The following is a 21,563-nucleotide window of genomic DNA, read 5'->3' as shown; positions in this document are numbered from 1 at the left end:
TTTAAAATACGAATAAAACAAAATAAAGTAAAAAGATACAATTGTCAAAAAATTAAGGAAATTGTGCCATTAAAATTTTATATAACCTTCTCATCGTCACCATATGATTTCCATCAATGCATTATTTAAAGAATAACGCAAAATAGATTTTTAATTTAATGCAGAAAAATGATATAAAAATATGGTTGTAGATATTCGTTCAGTGTCGTTTTAGCAATCCAAAATGTTTCTGCGTATATTGCGAAGATACTCTATCGGAGAACCGGGTTGTAATTTAAATCAGGTTGTCATATCAAGTTCACACAACCAAGGGAAAAAGCAAGGCAGGTCATTGATATCTTTAACAGCGTGAGGGTAAGTTACACAATTTCAACGACAGAGGAACGTGGCAGCACTGTACTGTTTCTGTTATTTTTTGCATGGATATGTCGCTTTTATTCAGTAACATCAAAAATTCATGTCAATTTCTCGTTGGATAAATTTAAATATCTGTCGATAACCTAAGATGCATTACATAACTACCTAGTTTACAAATATTTTTCGAATATATTAGTATTTTACCAAAATTAAAAAGTTAAAATTCATGCAACGAAACACATGTAAATTAGTATACCTAGCCTAATTAACATTTGCACTATACAATTTGTTACATCCGTAATAATAATTATGGACTTACTACACTTTTTAAAAATAAGCAATTTCATTATATATAATTAATGAAGATAAGAATATTTAAACATTTCCTCGTGTAAATTCTTTTTTCTTATAGCTAGTTGTCCAAAGAGCAATCTCATTTTGCGTAAATAAAATCGTCAACAAAACATGTTTCCTACTATTTCCGAATAAGTCACGTGACTATTACCGAATACTTACAAAAAAAATTTGTAATTCGAAAAGACATGAAATACACTTAATTTTTGAAGCAATGAACGTAAATTCATTGTGAATTCATGAAGTTTTAATATAATGTTAACGTAACTAACAATGAGTTTCGATATATTCTTCATAAAGCTCCGATTTATTCTTACTGTTCATCGACAAGCGTACGCTGTCTGTTTGATCATGCGTGATTGTATCCGCGCGTAGAAGTGGGAGTAATTGTGCATGAAAATTTGATAGGTTTGCATTAACTTGGCCGACCTCTTAAACACCTGGGCGATCAATCAGTATATATCAGAGGCAAGTCTAACATACACAATACTCTGTACACTTTATACTTTCATTATTTAAAATGAAACATAAGATCGACCAGAGATTGTAGCCATCTTGCGATGTAATTTAATTATATAGTAAAAATTTGATAAAAAGATAAAATCAACTAAAAAACATAATAAGTACCGTGAAAATTTCAATTTCTCCGATCTGGCAATAAATTTACGGTGATGGTGCAGTCCATCCATATTAAATAACAATGAATTCGAAAGGAAGGAATCTCCGTAATGTTCGAAACTGTCGTGTGTAAAAGCTGTTGGCTTCGAGCGCGACGTGATCGATACGCAATCGTTCCGCCGAGTATCTCCGAAGTTAGCCGAGAGAGTCGAAGATAACCGAACAGCCACGAAGTTGGCCGAGTTACAGTGAGCAAACGACGCGTACCGAAGAACGCGGGGTCTTCTCCGGCTTGGATTGAAACATCGTTCGCGTCTACGGGCGCGGTTTTGCGTCTCGAGCTGGCGTTTTACACGGTAAAATGTCCTCCCTCGACTATCTGGACCTGTGTCGATTATGTCTTGTGAAGGATCGTGTTTCGGTGCCAATTTTCGAGGGTGAGGGAGACGTACGGCAAATATTTCTCAAGATCGCCGCTTGCCTACCGGTCAAGGTAAGCCAACTACGCCATCGCTTCGACAATGGCGATCCGCCATCTTGTGCATTTTCATAGATACACCGCATTTCCTTAATCGTCCACGACTTTTCGACCTCCCAGTAGATGTATTTGCCTCCGATCATTTTAGAGATCGCCCTATAGACAAGAAATTTCATACAGTTCCAGACCATCGATATCCAAATAGCCATATTTCTGGTGCTGTACTGTTTATCTTTTCTTTTCTGTTCATTCTCTCCAACTCATCCACGACGCTACGAATTATTTAATAGAATTTTGCCGCGCTTTTTTCCGTACCTTAATGTATTGCGGATCTACCCAAATTTTTTCATCATCGTCTGAATAACAGCCCGTTGTTATTTTCATTCGAAAGTGACAATTCACAGTATTTCTTTATTCACAGCAACTATAACCGAATAATCTTCCTTTTCGACATCTTGCTTTCGACATCATTGTTTCTATTATAAAATAAGTACCTATAATTGACTATTCGTACTTTTTGAAGTCGTTCCATTAATAGTTGTTTTCAATGTTGCGACATAATACTTTGAAATTGCTTTTGTGAAAAAGTTCGATTAATTTAATTCTTATATTTATTGTTGCAATTATTTATTTACAGATTTTGAATTTGGTAAATGATTCAATGCATAATAAATAAATAATAATTATTTAGAATCTGTTTTGGTTGAATATTTTCTGGATATTATTTAAATGAAATATGAATCATTTACATTGATTTATTCTTTAAATGTTCCCAACAAATGTTTTAAATTTGTTATTCAGTATTACTATGATTACTAATTTATCTTATGACTTATGATTTGTGTCATTCATAATATTCATGGAATATTAAATTCGCTATAGAAAACTACTTTCATTATGTACATAAACATAAAATTCATTATAAATTGTTTTTTTTTTACATATGATTTCAGCTTACAAGAGAAGATAAGTTACCCAAAAAAATATGCGATGATTGTGTGTATAAAGTAGAATTATTTTATCAATTTTGGAATACTACTGCGAACGCAGAGAAACAACTATTACAATGGCTGGGAGAAGTCAGTTTAGAAGACAAACAGGGTTATGTTACCAATGTTCTCAATACGGTAATTTTTTTTCCATATAATATTTGTTATTATATTCGATTCATAACAAAATCTAAAAGCATAGATAGTCTTTTATTTTTTTTGGCATTCAGTTCCATGTTTACCTTAGTTACTGTTACTGTTACTGATAAAAATATTTAAATATTATTAATCTTTACTTTCGTAAGTTTTTTAATTGTTCAATTTATTGAACTTTGCTATTTCTAATTGACATTCATACTTAAAATGTCCGTTAGTAATTTTGTTATACTTTAAAGTAACAGTGCATTTGAAGGTTATATTTTATTTGTAGTCATAAAAGATGAAAAATATTTTTATTTACTTATATGAAATATAAAATATTTGAAAATAATAAATAAATTTTGTTTCTTATGTTCAATTACAGAGTGTAATGAAACAAGAACAGAATTCAGAGAACAGGTTAGATGGCAATGTGATGCAGCAAGTGGGAGAGCATCAAAACAATATGGGGATGGCTATGATGGACAACATGGGTTTGGGTATACCCATGATGATATCAAGTGCTAATCAACAACAAATCACCTCAGTTCCTATGGACACAAGCAGTAATACTGTACAAACCGTTCAGGCAGTACCTGGTCCAAGTTCACAAACCACACATAACCAAATACCGCAGAATCAAACAAGCACTACGCAACAAGAAGATGAAGAGGAAAGTAGTGAAGATGATGAAAACTCTGATGAAGATTGCGACGGGGATGAAGGTAGGTTTTATAACAAAATCTTTGTATTTTTCTCCTTTCCTTTCCAAATTTTGAACATCTGTATAAAAGAAATGAATTTATGTATGTTTCTATCCTCTTCCATTAGGTCTACCTGTAAAAGAAGAAAGTGAAGAGGATCCCAGCAATAGAACCATAGAGCCCACAACCTTTGTAAATGTTTCCCTGGCATGCGACGAGGCAGGTCCTTCTGGGCTACAGCAACAAAAAATATCAGATATGCCCGAGATGCCAATCCCACAACCAACTGACGGGGATCCCAAATCTGGGTGAGTCTTTTATCCGTATGTTACATCTCAAGAGCCAAAGATGCTATTTTGTTGTGGTAATCGCAAACATTTACACAGACATTTTAATGTTCATTTACATGTACATTAAAACATGTATATGTAATTTACATGTTCATAGCTTTTTTCTTTTAACAAACTTCAAACTTGTATAATTTGAGCCAAGTTACGTGTTTTGATTTGTGATTACTTGATTCCGATTACTTGCACAGTGACTTTTATTGAAAACATTAGAAATTTGTATATTTATAATATTTCACGTAATTTGAGTCTGAATCACTTTTCTTTCTTTTGTATTTAGGAGTTAAATATTACTATCTAAAAAAACATTTTATGTGTCCAAATTAATCATTTTTCAATGTGTATAATATTTTAAATAATAGTTTATTCACATTATTTTTATTCTTATTATGGTTGCATGTACTCTGTATAGTTTTAATTTTTGACTTTAAGATAAAAGACACTTTTAATTTTTGGTTTTGAAATAAGATACATAAGAGTTAGCCACCTAATTGAAATAAATAAGGTGCAGTGGGATGATAAGGTAAGTTAATACACACCCCACAACCATCTTTGGCTCTCTGTATTTTGCAATTTGATGTTTTCTTCAATATTTCAATAATTGACTTTGTATTTCATTTCAACAGAACTATTTAATTATGCGTATAGCATATTCACATTTAGGTAAAATATCAGTCTTTTTGTACAAGGGTGTGTTCACTTTAAAAAACAAATTGCAAAATACCTGAATATTCTTACATGTGATAGCATGTACTTAGAGTTCATTTCAATAAGAATAAGTGAAACATAACATTTGAAATTCTGATATCGCACACATTGTTTAGATTCGACTTTGTTACAACTTTCCTATTTAAATGAACTCTGTCCTAGTTATTATTGATACATGTACAATAAATGGACAGAGGGATTCTACTAATTACGATCCAGTCTATTAACACCTGTACGACCTGTTTTTTAACATGTACGTAAGTGAATCAATTGTTGTGTAGCACTTAACACACAACAACAGGTATTTAATCCCTCTGTTCAATTGAGAACCAGATGTTTACATGTTGTCAGTATCAATATCCCACGCTTACGTGAAGGCACAAAATGCCGCACACGGCTAACAATAGGCCGACCAAAAATCACAAACTAATATTTCGTAAGCTAACGTCACGATATAATAGACGCTTGGTGCATAATAAAAGTGTCACCAAACCGTTATGATTCGTAAAAAGAGAAAAAAGAAAAGAGAATCAAATACCGTTTCTTGTCGTCTTCGTGCTTTCCAATGCCTACGCTTTTACATTATCGTCAGGACCACAGTAACATTTAGTATATCGGTTAGTCTGTAAGTGCTATCGTTCTGTTAATTGCGCACAACACCCGCTGATAAGTCGTGTGGTGTTCTTGCCACGAGTTCGGTTTCAATCAATACCACTTGTGGCTGGCATTCATGTTAGGTGCCGGTCCAAAACAATCGAGTGTTTTACGAGCAAAAATAAGTTCATTTAAAACGAAAAAAATAAATTAATTAGAGTAATAATTAATCGAGATGTGACGAAGAATCGAAGAATAATCATCGTATTGAGAAACATGAAGAGGACTTCAGCCAAAATTTTATTGAAGGCGAGTATCAAGTTTTTGTATATTTTCGGGCTCTTATTTAATAGTATATAAGTATGATTTCTACAAAATTTATTGCTTTCCATTTACATTTACGCGATGTTTCCAAAGAATTCGTGATTTTATTCTTTGGAGCTTTCTAGCGCGCGTCTCAGCATATTTTTTGCTGAAAATTCGCTGCGCTTGTGTTATAGAAATTTTGATCGCGCACTATTATGTCGCGCGAATTATTTTGTTTATGACATGGTTCAAAAAGCAATCGATACGTTATGCAAAATTTTGCATTTTTCGATGCTTAATAAAACCAGGCTGCGTTTACGCGCCGGTGAGAATGCAATTGTTTGCGTTTCGTTTTGTATATTTGTGGCGCAGTGTATTTGCATCGATACACTGAAGGTAATACGGATGCACGCAATGTTATATTTGCGCAATGTATTTTCCGATTACGAGTTACGATTTGAGAACAGTGTGGAATTTGAAACATTTCTTGTTTCCGTTTAAAATTGTTATTGTATATTTATCATATTTTATCGTAATTTATAGATACCATTAAAACTTTTGACGTTTTTATATTATAACGTGAGTGAACATTTTTTCGCAAAGACTGTTAATTAGAAGTTTGTGGTGAAAGAAAATAAGAAGAGACTGCATGGATGTTGGACAATCGACATAAAGGTGAGGATCCAATTTTCATTTAATATTACAATAATCTGATCTTTAAAAGTACTGTATCTTAGTAAAGATGACGACTTTTTAGCAAGGGTTTGCTTTCTTCTAACTTTTTTGCCAAATTTTGTAGCTTAACTTTTCTTCTTCTGCTGGTTTGCTGTAGAAACCTTTAATTTCTTTCTCGGTTTATGCCAATTACTTCATCATGAGTCTAGAGACGTGGAAAGGCGAGAGATAGTTCAAGATAGAATTAAAACGCGCGATTTTTTCCATCTTCTTTAATTAGATTCATTACTAATTAATTTAATATAAATAAAATCGTGAAAAGTGTCAAGTATAACTTTCTTGTTTAACATCTTATTTATACATAAAAATAATACGTTTAAATTTTTAAAGGACGAGACAACTATATCGTATAAACTGCAAAGGTAAAGTGAAATTGCAAAGAATAATTTCTTTACGATCTTCCGAAACGAATATACTCTTATCTGAGGAATATAATATAGTCTTGTAATATATAATATTCTTCGTACTAATAAAGAAGATCGTGAAGACGTTCGACGGAGAACGATGACGACACAAAACTCTCTAAGCTCGATTTGCACTTATGCTCTCGTCGCACTCTCTTTACTGCTGTGTCTTTAGAAGGGAAACCACAATGCCCAAGCACCTTGCACGGTCACTATGCAGAAATTATCACGCAGCGTAAATTCTCTATTTCTCCGCTTTCGTATCTTTTCTCACCGCCGCCTATTGCAAGAAAGAAAGTAAAATCACAGGAACGAATCAAAAGACAATGCCTATGTATATCGTACAGTGCTATTCGCCGCTGCATTGTCCTTGGGTTTTGTCGATTTCAGGGAAGGAAGCGAGACGTTCGGCGGATTATCGGGGATGCTACGTCAAATACTTTCGCCATCACCCGAGACGGGAGATACCGGTTTACCGGTCACTTGTACCTTGCTTCAGAACAACTCTATGTTCTCCAATCAGTCGTCGATGATGTCCTCAACGTATCAAACCGTCCCATCCCATTTGCCGTCCATTTGTACCGATCAGATTCTCTTGGATCACGTGCAGATCGTCACTGAATCCTATCCGTGTCCCACCTGTGGCCTTGAGTTTCGAAGCGCTCTGAAACTGAATTACCATATAAGAACGAGTCATCCGACTCTGCCGGAGTTCGAGCACAATATAGAGAATCCAATGAGGTACTCGTGCGCCATTTGTTCACGAAGTTTCTACGCTCTGAGTCACTTGCGGATGCACGAGGTGACGCATTCCGCGCCAGTGGCAACCTCCTGCGCACCGATCCCGACCATATCGACGTCGGTGAACGTAGAGAAGACGTTCGCCTGCGATCGTTGCCAAGCTAGTTTCCGGTATCGTACGCTTCTCGAGCGGCACAGGAGGATGCACGAGGTTGGCCAGGAAAAGCCTTATTCCTGCCCTAGGTGCTTAATGCGTTTCGAGACGCGAAACTTGTACAATCATCACGCGAAAACACACAAACCGATCCTGACAGCCAACGATAGGATAACTGACACCGTAGTGTCTTCCGGTGATCCGGTCACTAGCAGTATTAGCGGTACCATGGCATCGTCAAACAAATCGGTAGTCTCGTATCCGTGCGATTCATGCTCGAAACAATTCGCAAGCATCGAGTCATTGACTACCCATAAGGCTGTACATAGGTCCAGGCCGCTCGTATGCGACGTATGTGGCAAGGGTTTTACACATCGCAAGTATTACGTGGTGCATCAACGTATCCATACAGGAGAGAGGCCGTATCTTTGTGCCATGTGTGGCAAATCATTTACACAAGCATCCACGCTTACCGTCCATCGTCGATATCATACTGGAGAACGTCCTTATACCTGCACATTGTGCGGTAAAGGATTCGTTACCAGAACGATCATGCTGAATCACATGAAAAAGCATTGAACTCGATCGTCGTGATCGTACGATAAGAAACGTTTGTCAACCGGGTGTACGTTAAAAAAACGTATAAATTTAATTATTTCGTAAATAACGAAAATACGCAAGATATATCGATATTCGAGTTGTGTTACGGAAGTTTACGATTTTTTTCACGTTATTGTTTAATTGTTGGTTAAATTTTAGTCTGTTATAATGATGGTGCAAGAGCAGTTGCGTATTTGCACTCGTTTCTAATCGCGATAGAAATAGGTATATGTGTATTAGTTAGGAAATTAAATTTCTTTCTACTTTTGAGAAAATTCGGTTCGAAATTGTTATTTTGCTTAACAAAGGTGGTTTCTTTCTAGAAAATCATTCTCGAAGTGCCTTAAATCGCTTAAAAAGTAGAAGATCAATTATAACGCGTATTGCGCGAATTCGTCACAACGATCGTGTAAACATCTTTACAAAATTCAACCATAGTAATAATCTATCGTATTTTTAAATTCGTTGAATTCGACGAATTTGTTAATTAGTACCAGGGGTACATAAACGAAATTATTAACTAATAATTATTATTAATAATTATTAACTAATCTTATGTGTAATATGCATGTCGTCACTGTGATACTGTTTGTTCGTGTATATTCGAAATATTTTAAGCGCTCTAGTATACCTTTTTCGATTTCTTTGACTTTTAGAATCGCGAAATTTTGTTCGAAAATGTCGATTTTAAACACGAAATTTGCTTCAACTAAAATTAGTACCTGTTTAACGAACTAACTTTTTAATGTGCCTAAAAGATAGAGTTTTTGAGAAGTTTTAATCGACGAAATATGAAAAAGACATTCTACATAGGAAGAGCTAATTGTAATAATTGCGTATAAAGTGTTAAAAATTATTTGATGTTAAAATATCGTTATAATAGATAGAAAAGCATTAGCATACGATTAATGTACGAGTATACGATTATTTTAAGCATTTTTAGTTAAACTGGTAGATCGAGGTGATATAGTTAGCGTTTCAGCATTAACAATGAATTCATGTGCCTCTAATTAATGTAAGTACAGGGTCACTACATATGAATATCGTAAAACGTAAGTATGAAGACGCTTAAATATTTCTATGTAATCTCGTGAAAAACAAGATCTCTGCTATTGATATTCTGAATAACATAGTTATAATTAATCGTTGGACGTAATCGTTGCTAAAAGATTTCTAAGAATTTTATCACTCCTGAATGTAATTTTTCGTCTAATTAAAGTTTTCAATGTTACTAGAGAGTTGTATATCCATTTTGGAGAATAGTATTTCTTTTTTTTTACTACTAATAATTTATATTGAATTATATTGAGAGAGAATGGTATGGTGGTTCGAGCATTTATAATAAATTTTAATTTTCATCGTCGAATTCAGCAACTTATATTGGATAAAGAATATTTTGTGACAATAGTGCTAAATCACTGTGTAACTGTTATATTGAACAAAATTTTGTATACATTTTTTTTTTAATTCTGTTAACTCAACAATAGTAAATTTTAATATTTAAACCAGACTTATGTGATATACATAAATAAGCGGTTCGACAAATTTCCTCTTGAGTTTCATTTTCTTTAATATTAGTTACTGAATGTCCTTAAAATTAAATACACATATTCGATTAGAAACTCGAACATAAATTCAAGATGGTGGATGTATCACGTGATTGGATCGTCGGTAATATAGAGCAGCATGTGGTAAGTGTACGGCAGAGACTTTACGTTTAAAAAAAATACAATCATATTTTCAATTACAAATTATTGTATACTTTTTTTTAATATTTACCGGTATTATTGATACGGTAAATATATAATGCAACAATAAGTATTTATTTTGTATAATTATTGCCTACATACATAGGCAAGCAATTATCGCAGCAACATGTTTAACCATTCTTTTTATTTATTAATTTGTATAAGCATCAAATATATTGAATAATTGAATATGGTAAAAAAAATTATCGTTAAATCGAAAACTCGATCGCATTAAATAAAATCGAGTATTGGAAAGACCGTGTGGGAGTATGTTATAATTTCATTGAGTAATATATTTACAAATTAGGCATTCTCGTTCGTATTAAGATAAACGCGTTTTAACAATACACTGTGTAAATTTACGAGCTCCGAAGAAGTTTAAACGTAAGAACGCGATGAAGGAAAAAATACTGGAAAGCACCGAGGCACTTTATGAAGTACTTAATCTCGTAAAGGCGTACACTTGTCCCCGAAAAAATCTGACAAAATAAAACCATTATTAAACCCCCTAAAAGGAAAGAGTACAGTATATCGATCGCATAGAAATAATACGTTGATTGATCTACGTTTTGTGTCTCTCTTCTTTCCAGATATTTTGTGTCAAAGCTTCAGATGGTACCTCAGGATGAGCAAGAATGCGGCCCGAACGATGAGATGTTTGATCACGAAGATACAGAGCAGCTGCTCGTCGCGAATCGTATGCATGTTCCGAACGTGGGGAAAGCGGAGATAATCATTGCTGATGATATCGTGCAGTGCAATCTCTGCGGAGATGGTTTCGTTTCCGAGCATGCTCTCGCTCTACATTTAAAAATGCACGAACAGGATGAAGCACAATTACAAGAGGATCAGTTTGTTTGCGAGCACTGTGGTCGCAGTTTCACAACAATCTCCGAATTTAAAGAGCACCAATCAGAGCATGAAACGGATGAGAGATACGCTTGCGAAATGTGCGACTATGTTACAGAGCATAGAGAGAATCTAATCCTCCATCAGAAACGTCACAATAATGAGTACGAATGCGACATTTGTGGTGCCAGTTTCGTTTCTTCCAGGAGCTACGAAGAGCATCAATCCATGCATTCTGATGAAAAACCGTTTCAATGCGAAATATGTAGTGCTCCTTTTCGATATCGTCAAGGTTTGAGATTGCACGCGAAGCTGCATCAGCCCGATTACGTGCCACCTCAAAGAAAACACCATTGCGAGCTCTGCAACAAGCGTTTCTCCAGGAAGCAGGTATTATTGGTACACATGAAGACGCACGGAAACGCAGGCTCCCAGAACGAATATATTTGCCCAGTTTGTGGCAAAGCTGTCTCTAGTAAGACGTACTTGACCGTACATTTGCGCAAGCATACAGGAGAGAAACCGCATGTCTGCGACCTCTGTGGTAAAGGGTTTATCTCGCAGAACTATCTGAGCGTTCATCGACGCACACATACTGGAGAAAAACCGCATAAGTGCACCCACTGCGAGAAACGGTTTACTCAACGAACCACTCTGGTGGTGCACCTCAGGGGACACACCGGAGATCGGCCATATCCTTGCACCTGTTGTCATAAATCTTTTGCCTCGAAAACGATGTTGAATTCACATTTAAAGACGCATGCTAAGCAGAGTGCACGACAGCAACAAGAACAACAGCAGCAACAGCAATTGCAGCAAGAACAGGATGTTCAACAAGAACAGCCTCTTGATACAATTACTATATTGTTACCTAGTTAGGGTATTTCGAATAATCGATTATCTATTATGAAATCAAGGCCTTGTAGAAGAGTTATTAATTCGTTAAGGAAAATGTTACTTATGCTTAACTAGATAGAGTAGGGTATTTGTATTATTTGTGATGAAGAGAAAGGTAGTTATTTAGTCAGCGATTATTATTCAAATGCTCATTTATTTTTATACGATGATAGAAATCGTGGAACAAGAAAAATCGAAACGTTGAGAGAGATATTTCACGTTACTGTTTTGAGCATTTATTCTACGCACATTTGGTTCCATGTTGAACCGCTGTTAACTATTTCCATACTTATTTTATACATTGGAATAGTATTTGACGAGATACTGAAAGTTTTAAGAACGAATCATGATGCCAGTTTGAATTTATAGAATAAAAGAGTGCTATATGAGTTCCTCGCTAACATGACTATTAATCATTCATTAAACTGGTGAAATTTCTAGTTAGAATCTCGGCTTAAGAATATTTTTGAGTTTCTTTTTTACATTTGCATTTAACTGTTTTATATATTACAATCTTGTACGAGGGTTACATTTATATATACGTACGATGCAATAATCATATGTACGTACATTCTAGCAAGTATTCCATTTTATTAACACGTTTAGGTAAGATTAATTGTAAATTAACAGTTTCCTTTTTCTTTTTAACTTTACGTATAGAATACGAAAAATCGTAAATGTATAGATTAATAACTCTTATCAATTATTACATATTTTAAAGTCTCATGTTGGATACTGTATTCATGTACGAGCGTCGAACGAAACTTTTTACATGTAATTTTATGTTAATACAACCGTCCACGCTTCTAAACATTTTTTACTATTATATTACTTCAATACTCAACTTTTCTTTTACACGCGTATGTGATTTACCATAGAATAGAATTTTGCGAGGGGTGCTTTAAATTAGTGTACAACAATACACTTATACGATTACTATACGATAGTGCCTTAGTTATTGCGCGGTGTGTTTTCCGCAGGAAAAGACACATATGCATTTAAGATATCCGAATTAATGAATTATAATGCATATACAATAGGCATTAGTTACGGAGTTAACAGATATAATTCACTGTTTTGACTTGTAAGGGAGCCTTAATCGTTGGTAGTTATGCTTGGCGAATGCAAATAAATTAAGCGGAGAAACAATCACATAAATTACACTACTGTAAACGATTAGGATTACGTGAAAAACAGTACTTTAATTTGTGATAATGCTTTTTCTGATAAATGTATGAAATGATTACGATATATAGTGATTACCCTAAAAAATAATTTTTTTTTATAGTTAAACGTTTTCATTCGTGGCATCGCACTTCTCTTAATTTATAAAGGTATATTAAAATATAATATTAAACGTCATTGCGTTGAATACTATACTGAACTTCTTATTTATCGTGTGGCTTTTGTTATACTTGGTGCATAGTAACTGGGAAAATAGTTCTTTTATATCCTATCATTAAAGCTAGTAGTCGTAGTGTGATATGTCGTTTTAGTGTATCATTAAATGTAGATAGTATTAATTACATGAGTTAAAATGTTTATAGGGTTTAAGATCATCGTTTATGATTGAGAAGAAGGATGAAATTTGATGCCTAAATTTCTAATGATTCAACTCATTAATTTCGCAGATGTATATAAATCACAGAGTGTATGAAACAAATGAATGCATGAAACCGTTGAAGCCTGATTATTTCTACAAGATATCTAATCATTGTTTATTGTCCAACTCAGATAGAACAATAGTCTCCTTTTGTAAACAAATTCATAAAAATAAACAATACAGTAAATATTTTGTTTTATATTTACACACATAAAACTTCGTTCATTATTCTATGTAAATTAGTAACGTTATTTAAATTGCGAATACTCTTTATTTTTCATTTTTATCGCGAATATCGTTGTTTATCAGTTCTGATGATCGGATGTTCCTAACGATGCTTTTAGTGACGCGAATATTACAGAAATCTGGCATCGAGCTTTTTTCCAAGTTACTTTCCTTCGGCATGCTTTTCATGGCTGTGTGCATTTTGTGCAACGTGTCCACGATACAATTGTCTGTCTCATATCATTTATCCAAACGATTCCTCGAAGAAATTGTCTCTCACGAATCATTGATCGCTGTTTGACTGGCTTTGTGCAGTAAGTAGCTTCATCTTCTTTCAATTGTGTTAACTGTATAGTTATTCTCGATTCATATGATTGATATTTTTATCGTAAAAAGAAACATAATATGCTATCGACAAAGAAAACAGATTTAGCTTTGAAGATAAAGTAAAGCAAAATTGGAATCAAGTACACTTCCAGACATCTTTCCTTGACTCGACGTTTCATGAAAACTGCATTAACTACTTAAGTAACGTCCTCGTTCTGTGCGTGCAAGCGTCCGATTTATAAGGCAGCTCACGCTTTGTTGTCTTTTTGCAGACCGAAAAGCGTGAAGACGATACCAGCCAAACGGAATCAGTCTCGCACCGCTAAATCGTCCAACGAGGAAGCTCGATCGTTTGTGAACAAAGTGATCGATAACTCTCACGTCGTCCAGGAAGCATCGTATCGATGCGAATCCTGTGATGAGGAGTTCGACACGGAGGCTGCTCTGTTGGTACACAGAACCGAGCAATCGATCCTTCGAACTCGGGAGGCATTGAAAAAAGCTGAAAAGAAATACACGTGTGACGCGTGCTGCGAAAGTTTCACGAAGAAAGTACAACTGTTCAAGCATCGACGAGGTCGATGCAAAGAGTTGACAATAGCTGAGAGCAAACAGCATAAAGCGAAGGACAAAACGATAAAAACGAAACGGAAGGAACCAAATGTTTCTACTGATCCGATCGAGTGCAACGTGTGTCATAAAGTTTTTAAGAAGAAGAAATATCTAAATGTTCATAAAACATTGCATGGAGCGCCTCATATTTGTCACGTATGTGGTGCCAAATTGACTTCTGAATATTATTTGAAGATTCACATTAGGAGGCACAATAAAGAATTCACTGAATTTTGCGAGGTGTGTAACAAGGGATTTTACTTAAAGGCAACGTTGAAAACGCACATGAGCGTGCATAGTAATGATAAACCATGTATTTGTGAGGTTTGTCACAAGTCTTTCGGTAATAGAGTTTATTTGAGAAGTCACATGAAGATTCACAGTCAGCCTGAGAATAGGAGGAAGTACAGATGCGAGATTTGTGGGTTCGAGACATTCTACAGTTACTGTTATAAGGAACATCTGTGGACGCATACGGGAGAAAGTCAGGTGGCTTGTGAGGTTTGCGGTAAATTGATCAGGAGACAGTATATGAAGATTCATATTAGAATACACACTGGTGAGAAGCCGGAGATCTGTGAATTTTGCGGGAAAGCATTTAGTTCGAGGAAGTATCTGATTAAGCATCGAAGAACTCATACAGGGGAAAGGCCTTATAAATGTAAAATCTGTGAGAAACGATTCACGCAACGAGGCACCCTGAGCGCCCATCTGCGTCGACACGAGGTCGCTAAATGAAGGGTGCCTTGAATTTTCATCGAGTTCTGTAATTGTTATTCTATGTTTTATTGTTAATAAGCAGACTAATTTAAAGATTGTAATTGTATTATTTTATTTTAGTTCGTAGACTTAACATTATTGATCTTTTTAACGGTATTGGAAATTGTGGATTCTTATATAGTATTATACATACGTACAGTTCGTCTTAAATATTGAGAGTTTAATGATTATTAATAAGAATATGTGATTTGTGAAAATTGTTTTACAATTGTGTTTATTTGTATAGCTCACAGATGTTAAAAATAATAACGATTTAAAGACTAACGGAGTTGGAAAATATCTTTCTTTTTTAATATTGAAAAAATTATATGATTCTCCCATGATTTTAATTTGTATTATGGAAGAATAGTGTGTTATATTAATTGTTTTAAACAGACAAGTTGCGTAAATTGTATATAATGTAATAAGATTAATGATACATGGACATAAATTACCATATCGCTTGTAATATTTTAATATCTTAGTAAGAATATGAAAATATTAAAAAGTTCATTTTAATAAAAAGTCAAATACTTTTAAATTTAATCCAGATCGGCCTCCTTAGGTTAGTATATTTTGTATCTTCGAATGGTTTGCACGACAGCTGGTAAGTAAATGATAAATGATTCTTGAGCTGGAAGAAATATTAAAAAAAAATAGCTACACTTTGCAACAAATTGGTTGGCAATAAATACCAAATTAATAGGCTATTGCGAATTTACTGTTAGATAGCCTTTAACAAACATTAAAATTGAAGTATATTTTAAAATATATAACTTCCACGAAATATCAATTTTCGATATGATTTCTTCAAAAACTTTGACATGAAAATTAGAAATGTGTACGAATATAGAGTACTGAATATGAAAATAATTTCAAACATGAAAGTCTAACAATATTAAATTTCAAAAGTTTCCTAAAAATTGTATACATATTATAATAACTTTTTATAAATATATTCTATAAGTTATTTAATCTATTGTATCTACAATTTTACATCTCATTTTTATTTTACTCTAAGTAAAAGCTTCATGACATTTCCTACAAATTTTCTCTTCGAAGTATATTACATCTTTATCGATGTTAAACCACCAACAGCAGAAGAAATACCGTGATCGGTTCGTATCTAAGCGGAAGATAATTTCTTATTCGAGAACAAGTATATTACCATGTTAATTGCGTCTCATTACATTCCATACGTTGACGAGTCTTGTCCATTGCAGGTGTCAGGAGATCCGCATGGAGGAAGCGAAAATAGAGCAGATAGAAACGCTCGAGGATATGGAACTGGTCAAGTATCAGAATGACGTTTGCACGGTTGAAGAGTTCGAACAGATCAGTCATCAAGAGATAGTAACAGACACGTTAGAAGAAAGTAACGACACGGAGATGAAACTGATTCTAGAAGAAGAAGAAGAAGAAGAAGAAGAAACAGGGGGGAACGTTAACGTAGATTATAACAATAAATACGAGAGCAGAAAATGCTCGGTCATTTATGAATGCGATGTCTGTAACAAAAAAATGCGTAAGAAGCTTCAATTTCTAAAACATAGACAGGATCATGAAAGGAATTACAAAGAAACTGGTGGTCATTGCGAGGAATGTGATAAAAATTTCGCGGATGAAGAGAAATTGAAGAAACACATGATCAAAGTGCACCAAAAGGAGAAGCCTTTTCAATGTGTTCTCTGTAATAAATGCTTCAAAACGGAAGAATTCTTAAAGACACATCTGAAGCAACACAACAAACGTTTTACGTGCGATATCTGCGGTATCTCGAAGGTGTCTGGCTACGATCTTCGTTTACATAAAAAGAAACATAACGAGGAATATGTGACGCACTGTGAAATCTGCGGCAAAGGCTTCTACACGAACCAAACCCTGGAAAGACACTTACTCACACATACCGGAGAGAAACCATTCGTTTGCAAGGTGTGCAACACCCCTTATGCGAGTGCTGCGTATCTGAATACGCACATGAAGTCTCACGGTGAACGAGAGAAACACAAGTGCAATATTTGTAATTTCGAAAGTTACTGGAAGGCGGCTCTAAAAGTGCACCTTAAGATACACACTGGAGAGAACCTGATCACGTGTGAGATATGCGGGAAATCAGTCTCGAGTAAAGCTTATCTGCAGATCCATATGCGTATACATTCTGGCGAGAAACCACACGTTTGCGAAGTATGTGGCAAAGCCTTCAGCGTTCGAAAATATCTGATTGTACATTTGAGAACGCATACAGGTGAAAGACCGTATGAATGTAAGATATGTCAGAAAAGGTTCACGCAGCAGGGTTCACTGAATTCGCATATGAAGTCGCATAACGAAAGGAAGTGAACCAAAAAGAGATGTGTGTTTGTATAAGATCACTGGTAGGTATTGTATTTTGAGAACAAGAGATACATGTACCAATCTCTGAGGTTTTTGGTACGTAGAATGGTAGAGAGCATGAGGCATTTGGTTAGAGGATATATTGCTGTAGAGAATTAGGTATGTTAGGTGCTATGAGATCTTTGTGTGCTGATTGTCATTATGAATTTTAAAACTTAGATTAAGGATGAAAAATATTTTAATTGTTTTTATCTAATTTATTTTCGTATGTTTAGAACAGAATTATTTTTAGAAACTGTGATTAAAAAGGATTTTACTAAAAATCTTTCTAAATATATTGTTATTAACATTATAGAAAAGTTCAATATGACAGTCAACACGCTATTAGGACAAATTTTTGTAATAGTTATTTTTTATTCAAAACCAACCTGTACTTTCCAAATCTTTTTTACAAAAAAAATCACAGTAAGATATTTATAATCGTGGCGAAATATTTCTCCACTGAAAACAAGTGTAAGTGCAAATACTAAATACTCCAAATATAAATCTATTATGCTAATGTTAAAGGATAACGATAAAACCGTTGATAAATTGTATCAAGCATTATTGCAATGAGGATCAATTAAGTTAGGAATTGATTAAATTGAACATATTTGAATTAGAAAAATAGAATATCAGAAGATTCTGTAGCAAATAAGCTTCTGATAGCAATATTTGAGTATATATATATATGTAACAATAAAAAATTGTTGTTACCAACGAAAAGTAATAGTACTGTAGAATCTCGCAATTTAAAATGTGCCATAATATTCAAAAATCTTTAATTTTAAAAATGACATTATATAAACCTAATCCCAATCTACTTTGCATATATACGTTTTTTTTTCCAATAACGAGATTATTCTTGGCCTAACTTAGTGATAAAATACAACAAATTGCAATAAATATGCAATTAGCAATATCAAAGAAAACGCGAATATAACAGAAGTGTAATTACTGAAAGTATAAATACCACATACAAGACCAGTTTGTATTTAAGAGTTATAAAACACTATACTTAATATTTATAAAAAAAAAGGATCAGAGACATTAATTATATTGTAATTAGGAGATTGTATATTTTACTAACATAATTTTACGAATTATATTTTAACACTCGTGGATGTCTTATCTTTGTATTAAGTGCAAAACTTTTAATACATTCATATAACTTTCCATGTAAATACACATTCTCGAAGCTAACAACGCACATGTGCAAATAAGTGAATACTTATTTCTTTATTTCAATAAATTTATTTTTTTTTGTATACTATACGTGATATATGTACTTTATGTTCATTTTTTATGTTTTTATTTTGTAAACGAGTATTTTAAGATGTATACGAGAAGTAAGTGCAAAGAGAAATAAGAATTATACACAGAAGATTAAGAACAATATTCTGTTATTCTTTATTTCATATAATTTTTAAGAATGAAGTATGCAATAGTCACTAATTTTTCCTCGAAATGTATGAATATCATTTTTGTAAAAATCACAGATATGTACATTTTTACTTTCGTTAATTTTATTAAGGGTTGAAGTATATTTGTATTTATCACAAATATTTTTTTTACAAACTGTAAACTTTTTTCAAAAAGGCAGAATAACGAACGAAATATAAATGATTTTTATTCAATCATACGAGAAACAATTTTAATTTACCATAAAAAATTACATATTCTGTATATTCATACGAGCAACGGAATACAAGAATATTTTATCCTTGTAATAACTGTTATTAATCGAAGAACGAATTTCATTCCATTTCATAAATATATTCGAATACTTTCATTTTATAAATACGCTATTAACAGTATTACGGTCTTATATAAAACAAGTCCCCGAAACACACGAAATATAAAACATACAAGAGCCGAACGAAGAAGAAAGAAGAGAAGAAAACGTAAAAAGTAATTCGAAGCCTAACACCACAATATTCCTAATATACATCCAGTGTATTCTGTCAGATGTAAATCAACCTAAATGTTTATTAATAAAATACCAGTTCCTCTCATAAAATCGAAATTGCCGCTAGATCTAAACTAATAAAGTAAAAATCGCTATTGACGACACTCTTTTTTTCATTTTCTTCGCAGGTCACTGTCGAACTCGAGGATCGAACCAACAACTCAACAACAAGTGATTACGGAAAGATCGATAATTTTATATTCAGTCATAAAAGAAGAGGACGATTATTCAACGTACAAATGTGAAAATACATTGCCAAAAATTCGTTGCGCAAAGATTGAAAGTCTGACCAGAAACGATTCAAACGGCGAGGAAGAATCCAAAGAAACAATGAAAGAGGAAGCGGTCTCCGATATTAAGCATCCTGATGCCTTGGCACAGACGTTCTATCAGTGTGATATGTGTAAAAAGCTTTTCAGGACAAAGAATCTTTACGAAGGCCATCGAGTGTCTCACAGCGACGCTCGACCTTATCAGTGTGATATCTGCGAGAAATCCTTCAAGAGGACCAACACACTAGCCGTCCATAGAAGAATCCACACTCGAGAGAGGAATTTCGTGTGCGACGTGTGCGGGCACGCGTTTGTCCAAGCTTTCCAATTGACTACTCATCAGAGGCGCCATTTCGACAAGTATACAAGATACTGCGAAGTATGCAAGAAAGGATTCTTCACGAACGCCGAATTACACGGTCACATGAACGTGAAACACGGAGCTAAAGAACACGTTTGTGACTCTTGCAATAAGTCTTTCCCGAATAATCATACTTTGGTGAAGCATCTGAAGGTTCACGATCCGAATTTCAAGCCTGTGAAGCACCAGTGTGAATTCTGTGGCAAGACGTTTGTTTATAAGAATTCTTTGGTGTTCCACGTAAAGTCCCATATGGGTGAAAATAAATACGATTGTCATCTTTGCGGTAAATCAGTATCTTCTAAAGGATCTCTTCAGGATCATCTTCGACTTCATAGCGGGGAAAAATTGTTGATCTGTGATGTCTGCGGCAAAGCTTTTCGCAAGAGGAGCACCCTGGTTGTTCACAAAAGAACTCATACCGGAGAGAAACCGTATACTTGTGACACGTGTGGAAAATCGTTCACGCAGCACTCGACGTTGGTTATTCACAAACGATATCACACAGGACAGAGACCGTACCAGTGCGAGATTTGCAGCAAATCGTTCGTTTCCAGGTCGTCGTTGAACGCTCACAACAAAGTGCACACGGTGAACGTTGCTGTGGACCAAATGGAGTGATCTCTAAAACTTTGAAAGTTTCTAAAAAATTAGTGACAATAAAAGATGACGTTTATACAAAAAGAGTCACAGAAAATGAACTTTTGGTTTAAAGGGATATTTTCCAGGTTTTCCGAAGAAAGGTTGAAATTTTAAACGCTACTTTCATACCTGATGATACATTTATCATACTTGAAATTTTTCATTGCATATTATCGATTCTAATTCTCAAGTGCGATGAATTAAAGACGTAATTGTATGAAAAGGAATGTTCATTGGTGCCAAAGTTATAAGTTGCACAACATCAATTATATTTTTGTACCTCTCCTTTTTTTTTTTTTTGTTTCTAATCTGCCGAGAATACCTTTTTAATTTCATCATTCGGGTAATGTATCGAAACATATCACTTTCGTATGTTATATTTCCTACAGTATTATGTTTACGTTATGATATTGTACATAACGAATTTAGAATAAGAGAGTCTGTGGGCAAAGTGCAAGCAACTCTCGGTCGATCTCTAAAAAATTTGTAAATCGATCATGTGGAACATGGTATTTTTTCAAGTTAATTAAGACATACTATTGCATGTACAATTTTGTTAAATAAAACAACTATTTGACATCGTCCAAACAAGATCGCTTTTATTATTAGAAACGCAATTTCGAAATACCATCTTCGCAACTTATTGTTTCTTTTCACACAACTCACTTACGTGTAACTATCTTTAATAATGCGATTGTC

General features: G+C 34.1%; 1 protein-coding gene across 8 annotated transcripts in view; it reads left to right on the top strand.

Annotated features, from left to right (window-relative positions):
* The first annotated feature begins 1,126 nt into the window (after nucleotides 1-1,126).
* LOC100743982 (zinc finger protein 82) overlaps nucleotides 1,127-21,563 on the top strand; it is a 60,587-nt gene continuing 40,150 nt past the window's right edge. For 2 of the 8 annotated variants that reach the window (XM_012387358.3, XM_033321594.1), the window contains exons 1-4: nucleotides 1,127-1,822; nucleotides 2,761-2,934; nucleotides 3,320-3,659; nucleotides 3,766-3,946. In XM_012387358.3, the coding sequence (XP_012242781.1) occupies nucleotides 1,691-1,822; nucleotides 2,761-2,934; nucleotides 3,320-3,659; nucleotides 3,766-3,946 (827 nt within the window). In that variant the 5' untranslated portion in view covers nucleotides 1,127-1,690. Of the gene's footprint in view, nucleotides 1,823-2,760; nucleotides 2,935-3,319; nucleotides 3,660-3,765; nucleotides 3,947-10,565; nucleotides 12,140-21,563 lie in introns of those variants that run through there. The other 6 variants (XM_012387361.3, XM_012387363.3, XM_012387368.3 and 3 more) reach the window with 4 other exon arrangements.

The sequence above is a fragment of the Bombus impatiens genome, unplaced genomic scaffold, assembly GCF_000188095.3.
Source record: "Bombus impatiens unplaced genomic scaffold, BIMP_2.2 scf_0466, whole genome shotgun sequence".
Classification (NCBI taxonomy): Eukaryota; Metazoa; Arthropoda; class Insecta; order Hymenoptera; family Apidae; genus Bombus; species Bombus impatiens.
This window is presented reverse-complemented; position numbering and strand designations above follow the sequence as displayed.